This window comes from Phalacrocorax aristotelis, chromosome 9, assembly GCF_949628215.1.
Source record: "Phalacrocorax aristotelis chromosome 9, bGulAri2.1, whole genome shotgun sequence".
In the NCBI taxonomy this organism is placed as follows: domain Eukaryota; kingdom Metazoa; phylum Chordata; class Aves; order Suliformes; family Phalacrocoracidae; genus Phalacrocorax; species Phalacrocorax aristotelis.
The window spans coordinates 13,705,353-13,718,925 of record NC_134284.1 but is presented as its reverse complement, the minus strand read 5'-3'; the positions used below and the strand labels follow the sequence as shown (position 1 = coordinate 13,718,925).

The following is a 13,573-nucleotide window of genomic DNA, read 5'->3' as shown; positions in this document are numbered from 1 at the left end:
TTGCAGAGATCTACCAAGACATTAGAATAAAGGTTTAAATATTGGTCTGTACCCATGGTACTTGAGGGTTAGGAAAGGGTAACTGAAGTGTTGATGCAGTTATTCTATACTGTAGTTGTTATATTTCTGTTGCACAGTTTTTGTGAACTGCTTGTTCTGTTACCACTATGTAAGATGCAAGACTGCTTACAGTAGTCCTTTCCTGTGACAGCAGTCATGATTGTTACATGAGAGTGTGCCAAAGGAGGACCTCAGGCACTAGGTCTAATTTCACAGAATCACAGATTGGAAGGGACCTCAGGGATCATCTAGTCCAACCTTTCTGGGAAGAGCACAGTCTAGACAAGATGGCCCAGCACCCCGTCCAGACGACTCTTAAAGGTGTCCAGCGTGACTGAGTCAACCACTTCCCTGGGGAGATTATTCCAGTGATGATTGTCCTCACTGTGAAAAATTTCCCTCCGGTGTCCAATCAGAATGTCCCCAAGAGCAACTTGTGTCCATTCCCCCTTGTCCTCTCCATGTGACTCCTTGTAAAAAGGGAGTCTCAATACATTGTTGATATTAGGCTCTTGGTAAAGATTGTCACAGAAGATGCTGAAGCCCAGAGTTTGCTAGCAACTGATTATTGTAGTTCTGAAAGAAATTTAGCCTTGACATTTTTTTATAAATTAACTTAGCATTGCGTCTTAACGTGAAAGACATTTGTTTAACAAGTATACCTCCCAGACAGACGAATTGAAAACCTTTGAGTTTTGTGTTGGTCATGGCTTGCAGGGAAGAGATGCACATATTCTGTTTTTGGTTTGGACATGGGATGTCTGTGGATGGAGCTAGTGAGAAGTGCCAGTGAATACTGCATAAGAATGAAAAATAGGAAATCCTGTTTAAAACAGTTTTGGTATTGAAGAAATCTCAGCCTAGTGTACTTCCCCAAATCACATCTCTAGTGCTTAGGCTGGAATAGCTGTTTCCAATATCAGGCAAATAGAAGAGTGATCATGTGAGGTCTAGAACATACAGTACTTACCCTCACACTTTGCTGCTTTAAGCTTTGTTTGCCTGCAGATGAATTGGTGAGAACATGTTGCAACATATCTAGTGTGGGAGCCAGGTTTTATTTTGGTGTGGTGGTGGGGGTTACTTGATGACTTGTTTTGAAACAGCTTCTCATGATTTTCAGGTATTTGAATCTTTCAAGCTGCTGGCTGACAAAGCCCAATCACCTTTTGGTAAGGGAATGCAGATACTAGTGCACAGAAAAGGCTCAAAACTCATGGTTTTGTGTGTGTTTGTTTTTTTTAATTAATACATACAAACGAGAGGAGCTCTGTGGTTACCTTGTGGTAGTCTCTGGCAGATTTGTGACCTCTCTGTGGAAAGTAACACTTCTATTATTTAAATTCTAAAGAGCCAACTAGACAAATATGATTTTCTTAAGTATCAAGTGAAAGGCGTAGCTTTAGCTTTTTGAAAGAGTTCATAATTGCTTAGGTGAAAAGCTCAAAGCAAAGGCAGTGGGAGTAGCTGTGTAGTTGAACAGTGTGTGATGACCCGCTTTGTGAGCAAAACAAAATTACATGGTGCAAGGAAGTATTTCATAAAGGGCTGAATGAACTTGTCCTGAAAGTCATGGAGTTGAAGTACGTGGATTTTCTGTCATGTGTTTCTGAAGGTGATCACAGTTAAAGTAAACTAAGTCCAAAATGTAGTGTTAAAAACAAACACACAAAAAAAGCTGTCTTCAGGTTTCATGCATTTATTTCGGTAGAGCAAATCCTTCCCTAAATCGTTACTTAATGCCGTAATCCTAGTCTGTGCAGCAGAACTAGAAACTGAAAGCGATCAAACTAATTTAAAGAGCAGGCTGTCTCTGGTGGTGGGTAGATTTCTTGGAATTTATTAGAGCCTTGCATTGAAATTAATGGTTCCAGGAAAACTTTTCACTCATTATTGGAACACAAAAGGGTGAAGAGGGACAGGCTTTGATAGTACTGATTTCCAGGAAGTAGTCTGATGGGTTTTGGCTTTGTTTAAAATATATCCAGCTGGGTTTTTCCTGGAAACCAGTGTTGTGTAGCACATCCTCTCTGAAGCGTTATCAGTCTTGGATGTGGGTAAGCGGCACGATTAACAAGTCTCAATTGCCCTGGAATCAGTTTATGCATACCCAATTTAATGTAACATGTGGTCATACAATATAGTTAAATCTGCAAAATGCTTGTAGGATTTTATAGGCAGGATGAAAATCACTTTTACACTTCCCCCAGTCTGATTTGCCTGCTGATTTGTATGCGGGAGCAACTGTGCAAATGGAGCTGGTAAATCTCTACCATACCTCTTCATGCTCAGGAGCTTGCCCCTGGTATCTGGGGTTTTCAAACATTGTTCACAAGAATCCAGCTGTAGGTGTATCTCAGGGTCAGTAAACTGGAGTCTTTTGCTCAATGTTGTCTTAGCATCTGTATAGCTCATCAGAGGCCTCCTGATGGTGTAAAGGCTACCCACAGTTATTGCTCTACTTTTTCTTGACTCATGTAGCTGTGAGATGGAACTAGTCTTTCTGCTTCCTTTTAGAAGCCTGAAATTAGTTGCAATTGTCTACTTGATTTCCATTCAGAGTCAGTGTTATATTATCAGGGAACACATTATGTGAATTGCAGATAAGCCTGCTGCTGGTGCTCATGGCACCATTTGTTAGCTTAGGTGAACACTGTGAAAACTTAGCTCTAAAAGCAGCATAATCACTGCATTTGCATGTCACTGTGCCCCGAGCTAATGGTTACAAAGGTCTCATTATGACCTTCACTTGTTGTAGTATTAATTTACAGTATGATGAAATCTTGGATTCCCAAATCACCTATGCTAAGGTGCTGCACCCTAAGGGAGAATTTTATTCTTTCCTTGTTTCACTCTTCCTTGAAATTGCTGTGCCTTTCAGGCTTCTGGGAGATCACTGATACTTAGGTTTCTTCATCAGGCATCACCTTACTAATAGCGGATGTGTTCTAGGCTTAAATCAACAGGAATGGAGCTGTTTAGGATTTCTTAGCTCCATGTTCCTATGAATTCAAATGAAAGAACATGCTGCTTTTGCTCCCTCCTTTGGAAGCAGTATGACCTTTGCAGTTGTTTGACTGTGCTTACTCTAGAATATTTTCTAGAACTCACACCTAGAATACTTTTCCTCCAAATGAAGCTGTTCCATCTCAGGCTGATATGGCTAGAAAGAGCATTGGATCTGAAATAGGGTGAGAACTTGATGGAAAATAACAATAAGCTTTGAAGGCCATTTAAAGGTGACAGTGATTGCTTCCAGCAGTAGGACACTGTTGCAGCACACCACTGTGGCTCCATGTGCCAAAAATTTGAAATAGTATGTATTGATAGATTTTTGTCCCCCCTCCCTCCCCAAATGTTTTTTCTTGGTTCAGAGATTGAAAATAATTAATTTCCATGAGGAATTCAAGTGGTATTTTTGGTGTACTGTCCTCTCTACTCTTCATCTCAAATGTCACACTGTAGGAAGATGGGGGCAGGAAGGAGCAAACAAGCAAAAAAGAAAACGACCAACCCACCCCTAAACCAACCTGGCAAACATCTGGTCCTGTACGCCAGCTCCAACAGAGAGCTCTCAAACTCCAAAAGTCAGTATCGGTTTATAAAGGTACGATATCCCTACCTTTCCTCTTTTTTGTGTTCAGAGCCATAGGTCATGAGAACCTTTTGGTAGCATTAAGATTAGTGAGGAAATAGACAATCCAGTTTTGATTTATGCCAAAATAACACTTCTTGTCTGTCCTATTCCAAGTAACTTTCTCATAAGAGCTAGCTGAGGGTGATTTATTGTGGCAAGGGAGGACATATAACAAAGGGGCTGGCATTAAGCTGATGCCTCACTTAGAGCCCTTTGCTCTAATCTTACAGCTCGGTACCCCCAAAACTTTAGGCTAGTGTGCCATGTTAGACCTTAATTCCCTTACCCATAATTTGTTCCTTGAATTCTTGTTGCCTTCTAAGACGCCTTTGTTTCCTTATCATAATCCATTAGGTTCAGAGAACTTCTCTACTTCACAGTTAAATCACTTTAAATGTAGTTACACTGTTGGGTTGTAAGATCATATTTGCATTATCTATCTTGGTGGTGTCAACCTGCTGTGCGTGATTGTCTCTATCTGACCAGTTGAGCTTGTTACTCTTCCTGCTTTGTCAGCTTGGGTTTCAAAATAAAACATCCTCTATCTGATCAGTCATCTGAGGTGAGATTGGGCTGTATCAGCCCATGCATACCTGCTTCAGTTGGTTATAATGACTCATTTCCAGCTTCCGCTCCTAGCCAAGAACCTTGGCTAAAATCCCAATTGTTTCCTGGGTCACATAGTTATTGTTCTTGAATAACTACAGCAAAGCTGAGTTCTCCTGCAAAGATGGTTAAGGGGAGTTGAAAATGCTTAAAAGGATCTCAGTAGATTATAATTAGCCATAGCAAGTACAAATGCCTCAAGTATTGATCTTCTAACGTGCCAGAGTTTCTTTTTGATCGTCTTGCTTCCCCCACCCTTCTCTAAATGGTGTAGCAGAGGGTTTCAGACACTTGTAATTATTTTGATTTTGTCATGAATCAGAATGATCTTAGTGTTTTGCTACAAGTACTCCCATGCATATCACCACTTGTAACAGACTACAGTATCTATGTAACTTTTCATATATGAAGCTCTCGAATGCATTTGTCAATATCAAGATTTTTTTTCCATTGCAAAAAAAGAAAAAGTGACCAGTTAGTGATTCAGCCTTGAAACCCACTTTCTGCCTCGAGCAACATGAGACACTGAAGTCAAGGAAGAATAGAGCTGTGTAGTTACCACAGAAAAGTAATGCTTTTCTAGGGGATTACAGCTTGTAAAGCTGACTTACTATCCCTGTTAATCTTTCTTGCCAAACCCTTCAGAGAAGACCTGGTACATGTGAAATAATATAAAACCATACTTAAGTAGGGAAACATAGAAGAAATAATTGCCCTTCCGTGCATTTTAGGTCATAGAAGTCTTGTTCTACCTGTCTGTCTTTGCTGAGAAAGGACACCCTTGTGATTCTCTGGAGAAGTGATCACTGGCTAAATTGGGTTTATTTTTCTGTAGTTGGAATGATGAAAATTAACATCTTTGGGCCTTTTTGATATGTCATTAATCACAGGCAGATTAGAAGGGGGCTTAGGTGCAACTGTGTCTGCTTAGAAGTTGACACTTTTGGGCTCCACCTCTTCTGTGCAGCTGCTGGTTAGGAGGATGCAAAGGGGTGGACCTAGATGGTTCCTTTATTCCAAACTGAAAGGACAAAGTTGTTACATCATTAAAATAGGAAGGTAAAGAATGAAGTACTCTTCCTGCAGTTGAGCATTGTTAAATAAAAGCTTGCCAGTGCCCATTTGTTTGAGTGTTTATTAAAAAGCTGGTATAAATGCTTCTAGTTTTGCTTCAGTGGCACAAATGTCAGACAGATACTCTGTCTTGCTTATCCTGTCACCAAAAATAGAAGACCCCTCACCATGTTTGCATTTCTCCTGTGAAAAACAGGAAGAATGCTGTGCTGGCTCCTACGTTTGTCATAAGATCTACTTCTTCCTTTTGTAGATTATTAAAAAGACACTTTTTTCTTTTTTTTCCCCCAACAGTAGCAAATGAATTGGTCATTCTTATCACTACTGAATGTCAAACTTCCTTTAATTGCATAGTAATAAGGAAATCTCATGACTTTGGAGCATTTTACGTAAGCCAGAAAAAAATGTTTTTGAGTGCTCAGATATCCTTGCTGTCACAGGTAGTTTGACGTTCTGTGTGTTATCCATTCAAGACAGTCACTTTTCCTGAAAAACGTTGGAAGGGAAGCTAGAACTCAGGAAATGCTTCTGCAAAGAAATCCTATGGGACTTAAGTGCCAATAAGCCATGCAGAAGAGAAGTGCCATAATGTAGCTTACTAGCTTGGATTCAGAACAAAAAATTGTGGAAGGTTCTAACAGTAACCTCTATAATAATGCTAGTGCAACTGTATTAAATGTATTTCTTACCTACAGAAATATGGCAGAGTACCTCAGTTTTTGAATGCTTTGTGTATTCAGTAGAGCAATGCATGCTGTTTGATGCCAAAAAGCGATTGCATGTTCCCTTGCTCTGCTTAACACTGAAGGTTGAATGCAAATCTCTTGCAAAGATTATATGCCCATGCATTTCACAAAGAGGGTTGCAGTATGTTTTGAGAGAGGTGCTCTTCTCAACTACCCAGCAAGAGCTCAAAAGAGAGCCAAGGCATTTCAAGTTCTGTTTGAGCTCAGAGAACAAGACCTCATTGTGTCATTAAGAGCTCCCAATTCAGTTTCTGTGTTGGTTTCAGCACTCCTAATCTTATACATTAGAATTTTTTGAGGCTTTAACTTGAAGCATGACCTAATGTTGTGGTTGGTTTTTTCCTAGTTGTGGTTGATGACTTTTAAATTCTATGAGCTACTTAAATTATATTAAAATGAGCACCTACTGTTGAGGAAATCTTGGGGGTATGGTAGATTTGCAGGTTGAAAAAGTTTGGAAATCACATCTAGCAGATGGATTTTGCACTAGCAGATTAATCTCTTTAGTTTTGCTGTTGTCTTGCCTTCAAATAATTTTGCATGGGCACAGATTTCCAGGATTAAAAACACTTCGGCTGGATTTGGTTTCAGGGCTTGTGATGAAGAACGAACCTTTTCTTGAGTTTTCTTCATTTATAAATTACATTCCAATGACAGAAACAACTTATTCCTAGTTTGCAGTAATATGTATTTTCCTTTTACTTTGAGTGGTTTTGATGTGTTTCAGGACTTTGTCCCATTGTACCAGGACTTCGAAAATTTCTACAACAGAAACCTCTACATGCGCATTCGGGACAGCTGGAACCGTCCAATCTGCAGTGTGCCAGGGGCCAAAGTGGACATGATGGAGAGAGTTTCCCATGACTATAACTGGACGTTCACGTGAGTCAGTGTTGGAAAAAAGGCTTCCAACAACAATCTTTAAGTAGAGGGTCTATAAAAGCAAGTTGCAGACTCTGAGGCTAAAGGAGCAGTGAATCATGTTTGTTTTGATATTTCCAGCAGCTTGAATCAATGAATTTTACTCTTTTGAAACACATCTGACCACTACGTGATTATTTGTGTATAATCTTTTGGCTACTTACTAAGGCTCCTGACTGTGTTAAGATTTGGTGAGCATATGCCTATAATAAAATTAATACTTCTGTGTGTGACCAGAACCTGGAGTAGACACTTTAGATTGCACTGCTACTTGTGACTTTGTGTTGATTTAGAATCAGTCCTGACACTTGAAGTAAACGTTGCTGCCTGAAACTGAATTTAATGCAGTTGTTTTGAGTCAGAACTGAAGTAGTCCGTAGAAACAAAATCAGAAATGCAAGGACAAGGATTTTTACAAGTTGGAAACAACATATCACAAGTTTGATATGAAGAGGTTTGCAGCGCAGTACTTGGTAAAACTAGTCATGTCTCTCCTTGGCTCTCAAGGGCAAAATAATTAAAGCTTTTTTTCCTCTAAACTTCTTCCTTAATGTCCTTGTCACGTATTGTTAGCACAGCAGTGCCAGATGTGTTTCCTTTCTGTGGTTAGAGGATATCCTGCTTGATATCCTGCCAAGTTAATTGATTTAGAGATCTTATTTTGTAACTGAAAAGAAAGTTGTATGTTTCTGGGACGGAGGGCGGACATGTCAGAGAAACAAATGGCTTGAGAAGCCTCAAGCAATTTTAGATACAATAGCAAATTCATCTTTTAATGTAAACTCTTCTGGGAACTAGTTTGAGACTGTAAGATAGGGAAAGCATCTTTTTCACTGATTGTTTCAGTTTGAGGGGCAGTACTGAAATAATTTAATGGTTGGTTCTATTGATTTTTAACATTTCAGCGTATATTCTGGGAAACTGAAATAAGAATCTTCTGGTGTAGTTAATTTTATTAGTTGTGGGTGTCCTAACTTGTGGGGTCTTTAAAACACAGGTACACGGGGAGAGTGATAAAGGACATTATTAATATGGGTTCCTACAACTACCTTGGATTTGCACAGAAGGCTGGAACTTGCCAAGAAGCAGCAGCTAAAGTTCTGTCCCAGTATGGAGCTGGGGTGTGCAGCACTCGACAGGAGATGGGTAAGTTAGAGCTTAAGACAGGACATTCCCTGAATGTATGTTTCAAAGTCTGTAATCTGATCTCAGGTCTTTGAAACATTACTTGTTCCAGCTTTTGAACTTTAGACTAGTCAATAAAGAAGCTCTTACTTTAATGAAGAAAAATTGACTTGCTGGGTTTGGTTTACATGGCACAGCAGTTGGCTTGTCTATATTTTCATATATATGTTCTTTTTTTCAGTATGCCCTTATGGGCCTTTAAATAAAGAGCAGCCTGGCTGGTGGAAATTCTTCTCACAGAATATAGCAGGAGTGAAAGCTTCTCCCCGCTCTGAATTTCTGATTTGTTTTATGTGCAGGAAACTTGGACAAGCATGATGAGCTGGAAAAGCTAGTTGCCAGGTTCCTAGGTGTGGAATCTGCAATGGCATATGGAATGGGGTTTGCAACCAACTCTATGAACATTCCTGCTTTAGTTGGCAAGGTATGGCTTAAGTCACTGGCAAAAGCTCATCTAACAAAGATTATTCTGGTTGGGTTTTCTAAAAGCTACTTGTTTGGTTTTGTTTTTCTTCAGTGGCAACTCCCGCAGATACTCTCTATGGAAACTATAGGTCACAATATGCATCTCTAACCTATACAAAAGTCTTTTTGGGAAACAGCATCCATGGGACCAGTAGCAGGCCAGAAATTGCCCTCTTTCTGAGAGAGCCTAGCATGTTAAGGCTTGCTTCCTCAAGCTAAGTGAAGTATGAAGTGGTGGCTGATTAACAGGCTGATTGGCTGAAGGTATTTGGATGCTCTTGAGACACTAAGAAGTGACTGTGTCAGTGAGACACACTGATAAGCTGAATTGCATTGTATGTTGGTACATACAAAATTTATTATCTTTGAGCAACAGCTGACAAATCCTTCCTTTGAAGGAGCAAAATCCAAGCAGAAAAGCAATTTGAGAGAAACATGATCAAATGTAAAGACTGATGATATCTACCTTCTATCCCATAAAACAGTATACAGTGCAGCCCGAGTGTCCTGCATCTCAAATGATGCTTTTTAGTTATTGGAAGATGAAATGGAAGAGAGCTCTTTGTTTGCATCTTCTGATGCAAAATATGTGTTCTTTTAGCTCCTGTTTAGAGTGCAAGGTCTGGAACTGTTTCCTTTTTTTTTTTTTTTTTTTTTAAATGATTCACCTAATAATACTAGCCTATTGGAATTCTTAGTTGCTGTGTAGTGAACTATTTTCCCTTTATTCCATATATTTATTTTTCCACTTCCTGAGATCACTTTGTAAGTTCTTCAGCTTGTGATATCTACAGATTATAAAACTGCTGCTTTGTTCTTCCTGGCAACTTTTCCTCCTGGTGAATCTCCTCTTGACCAGCCATAGTGTCTTCCTGCATGCTGTTTTATTTGGAACAATGAAGCAGCACTGTCTACATAATGCTGCTGTTCTTTTGGTCTGTTAAGTTTTAAATATCGGATGCTTTCCATACTGAAAGGCATTTTTGAGTCCGATGCCAGAGAGCAATTCAGTGCTTCAAATCTAGTTTTTCTGGAGACAAATACCTCTGCAGTGCTATGATTTTGAACAACATGTTACTACTGACATATCTTTTGCTTGCATTTTTCTGCTCTTTGTCTTCCCACATCTCCCTGATTTTTGTCTTCAACAGAAAATGATTCATGATTTCTGTGAGACTTTTTAGGTTTAGAACACACATGGTCAGATACATTTAAGTAGACTTCTGTCGAAGTCAGTACAAACTGCCCATTACTGCAAAGTTACTCAATCTTTTTTTCCTGTGTATGTGGACCCCACTGTGTATCTTTCATACCTTATGAGAATACCATTGAGACACCTTACTCAGTTCCTTAGTTTTCACATTTGAACTTTAACAGTTTTTACAACCATTTAGAGAATCTGAATAGTAAATTCCAAGGCATGTAATGTACCTGTTTTCGTGCACATAACTTGCCCATTTACTAAACCAACTCTTTTCGTAAATCGATATGGTAGTCTGTACTGTATTAGTAATGAGCGTAGTTTTTGTGCACTTTAAATGAAGTCGTAAGAAGCTTCTGCCTCGTAACACTAGAAGTGACCTTATGCTCAGGTGAACACTCCAAACAGAAAATGCTATCTTCTGAAGAAAAGAGTTCCTGTCAAATGAACCATTTTGCAGTTCAGAATGTTCACTAAATGCTTTTTTTGGCTGCTTGAAGCTGCTTCTCACTGCACTTTTGATTTCTTCATTCGAATTAAGAACTCACATAAATCCTGAATCCTGGCACCACCCAGTACACAACTGGCTGCGTGTACAGAGCCCGTTTGGCAATGCCTTGATAGAGTCCTCAGTAAATCCCAGAGACTCCCATGCCTGATTGGGCGCTCTCTCTCTTTTTTTTTTTTTTTAAACTACTGTTTGTGTCCCTGCATGTCCTACATACATTTTCAGGTGCAAAGGTGCTTGGAACATGACTTTTTGGAGGTTTGGCAAATATAATCAGTAATGGCATCTGCATTTGGCCAGAAGGAGTTTCTTTGACAATCACTGATATGATTTGAAGCTAATCACTATTTACATCATATCTGGGCCCCTGTATTGCAACTTAGCTTAAAACACAAACCACTGCAATAAATTTACTCACATGTATGTAATACTGGACCACCTGTTCTGTTTCTGCTCTGTGGACCCTTAAGCACTTGGTTTATATTGCTACTGAATCCTCTTTTAATTGCAACAAATATGACTTGACTATCCTAGGATCCAGCTCTACCCCATAATATCATCAGCATTGGTCAGTAAAAGGAGTTCAAAAGCTTCATCAGCATTACCAGGTTGGTCTTTTTTCACTATGCCTTGTTAACAGCAGCTTCCACTAAGCAGATGCTGAAAACAGGTGTAGTTGGTTTACACTGGAAGTTGTATTTTAGCACTGGTGAAGCACCACTAAAAACAGGTCTTTCTGCACCTGGCAGTCTTCAGCAGGAGAGTCCCACTGACAGCCAAGTTGTTGGCTCTCTAGTACAGTCACTGCCAAGTATGCTGTGTCTAGACCACAGATAATGTGACATTTGAGGATTACATAGTCAGAAGTTGGTAGACTATTTGAGGCTAAGCGAGACTCTGAAACTTGCCTGCTTTGGACTAAGCGTCATTAATGCAGTTACTGTAACTAGCTAATAACAGCATTCTGTACTGCCTTTAGCAAAGAGCTTTTCATCATAGCTCTGGACTGTCAGAGGGCAGATAATGGGCTTAGAGCAATAGTGCTTGAAGGATCTTTTTTTGGTTTTTAAGAAAACAATTTCCATGTACAGTTATTTTGTGAAATTAAGTGCTCAGGACTAAATTATGCAATTCATGTATACAGCACTTTGTGGTAAAATATGGCATTCGCTCCAGTTTCCGTGTCTGCCTTGTAGGACGCATTGATAAGTCTGATTGTCACTGGCATATGTTTTTCTTGATACTAGTAGTGTGATCTTCGCTTAATGTTAGTCTTCAGGATGCTCTCCCAAATGTAAGTTTGCTGATAAATTCAACTGAAGTCTTATCATCGTAGTAGCAGCACTCAGTTTTACATATGATTGTCAGTGATTGCTGTATTATACCAGCAACTTCTTCGATTGGTTGCCTTCTCTAGTGTTATCTGCCATTTCCTCTTCAGTGTTAAAGTATTTTGTCCAATTGAATGTCCTCTTCTGTTACAGGGGGTGAAAAGTGGCTGCTTATCAACTTGTTAAATCTTCTTTCTGTACCAAAAGCTCGTACTTGTTTTTATGGAGAAGCTCTTTCTAGACTATTAATCTCTTCTTCCTCTTTTTTTAGTCTGTTACTCTTCCGACTTCTTATCATCAAAGAATTGTATTAGTACTGGATTATTATATTCAGTTTTTGATAACAGTAGTGTTTAACAGCAGTGCCCTCTGACATAGCATTCATATTCCTTGTCTGGTATAGTAGTTCCAAAGAGCAAACACTAGTTGGACATTTCTGTGGTTTTTTTTTAATGCCAAAATATCTGAAATATGCAGTATGAATCCTTGTAAGAGCAGTTAGAACACTTGAGATTTAGTGCAGTTTCTGGGGAAAACCAGTCTTGAGCTTCCCCAGGATGTAGAATATTTCTAGGTACTTTGCAAGTCTAGTGCAGAATTTCCTTTATTGCAGAGAAAATACTCCTATTGTCCATGACACCTCCTTGTGTAACTGTAGGCAATGCTTTTCCCAGTCCCTTCTAGTAACTCTCATTGCAGAAATGTTCTTGACTCTTCCCTCTGCCACTTGTTAATAGAGAAATATAGAATGAGCTTGTGTTTAGTGCCAGATCTTCAGCATCTTGGCAGGCTTTCTGGATTTTTAACTTAATAAAGTCAATTCTAGAGTTGCAGCAGATTTGCATGGTAATTGGAGTGGGCCAAGGTTATTTAGAAATATTATTGCTCTCTTACAAACTAATCTCCCAGTATGCATTCCTGTAGTCCACAGCGGTAACTCTGTGACTGAATGTTCAGCATAGCAGCTATTGACCTGTAATCATTGCTACTCTCAAAACAGGTGTCTATCCTGTTTTGATATTTGTCCAAGGGTCTATCTTCCCTTTTTTAAAAAAGCAAACAAATTCTATGTAATGTTTAATGCTTCAGGAAACTTCTCAATTTCACTTGGCCATTTTTGTTTTCCACTTCTTGTCTCTCGTATGTTACGTCTGTCTACAAAGTACTTAATAGATCTATTCATTAAAGAAAATTAGTCCCTTTGGTACCGCTGAGCACACATCAGTTTAGTCAGTGGTTGCTTCCTAATGTAAGAAATAGTGGAACTTTGATAAGGTCTTTAATCTAGGACTTTGGCCTGTTTCCTAGCACCACTGTAGACTTGCTAAGCAAACTGCAGCAAGCTGCTCTGCTCTCTTTTACCTGGCTGCATAGGAGAATGAGAGCTAATCATTAACATGAGATATTCAGGCACATTCAGCTGCAGGACTTCTGGGAGAAGTGAAGCTTAAGTAATTCTTTCAGTTAACAGCGGTTGCGTATTTTTTTTATTTGCCATACTAAGGCTGCAGATAGTTTCTTAGCAAGTCTTGCCTGGACTGGCTGCTTTTATGTTGGAAATACTTTTTTTGTTTTTTCTTCCCTTAAATGACCTCTAAGGGGTTCAGAGCTGAAAGGTATAATAAGTTTGGCTGTGAAACATAACCTTTTAAATATCTTCCTCTTTCCCCTTCTAATTCAGGGATGCCTGATTTTGAGCGATGAACTGAATCATGCATCACTAGTGCTTGGAGCAAGACTGTCAGGAGCAACTATTCGAATCTTTAAGCACAACAGTAAGTATCAGATGGTGGACTCTGCCTTTCTGCAGATGCTATAGATAAGATGCAATCTCTTCTG

At 39.3% G+C, this 13,573-nt stretch overlaps 1 protein-coding gene across 4 annotated transcripts in view; it reads left to right on the top strand.

The window, feature by feature from the left end:
- Positions 1-13,573, top strand: part of SPTLC2 (serine palmitoyltransferase long chain base subunit 2) — an 87,812-nt gene that overhangs the window by 15,947 nt on the left and 58,292 nt on the right. For 3 of the 4 annotated variants that reach the window (XR_012662307.1, XR_012662306.1, XM_075103618.1), the window contains exons 3-6: positions 6,851-7,005; positions 8,042-8,190; positions 8,529-8,653; positions 13,416-13,509. Coding sequence is in view for 2 of the 4 variants with exons in the window: in XM_075103618.1 (XP_074959719.1) it covers positions 6,851-7,005; positions 8,042-8,190; positions 8,529-8,653; positions 13,416-13,509 (523 nt within the window). In the remaining 2 variants the exon portion in view is untranslated. Of the gene's footprint in view, positions 1-3,525; positions 3,668-6,850; positions 7,006-8,041; positions 8,191-8,528; positions 8,654-13,415; positions 13,510-13,573 lie in introns of all 4 variants that reach the window. The other variant, XM_075103620.1, reaches the window with a different exon arrangement.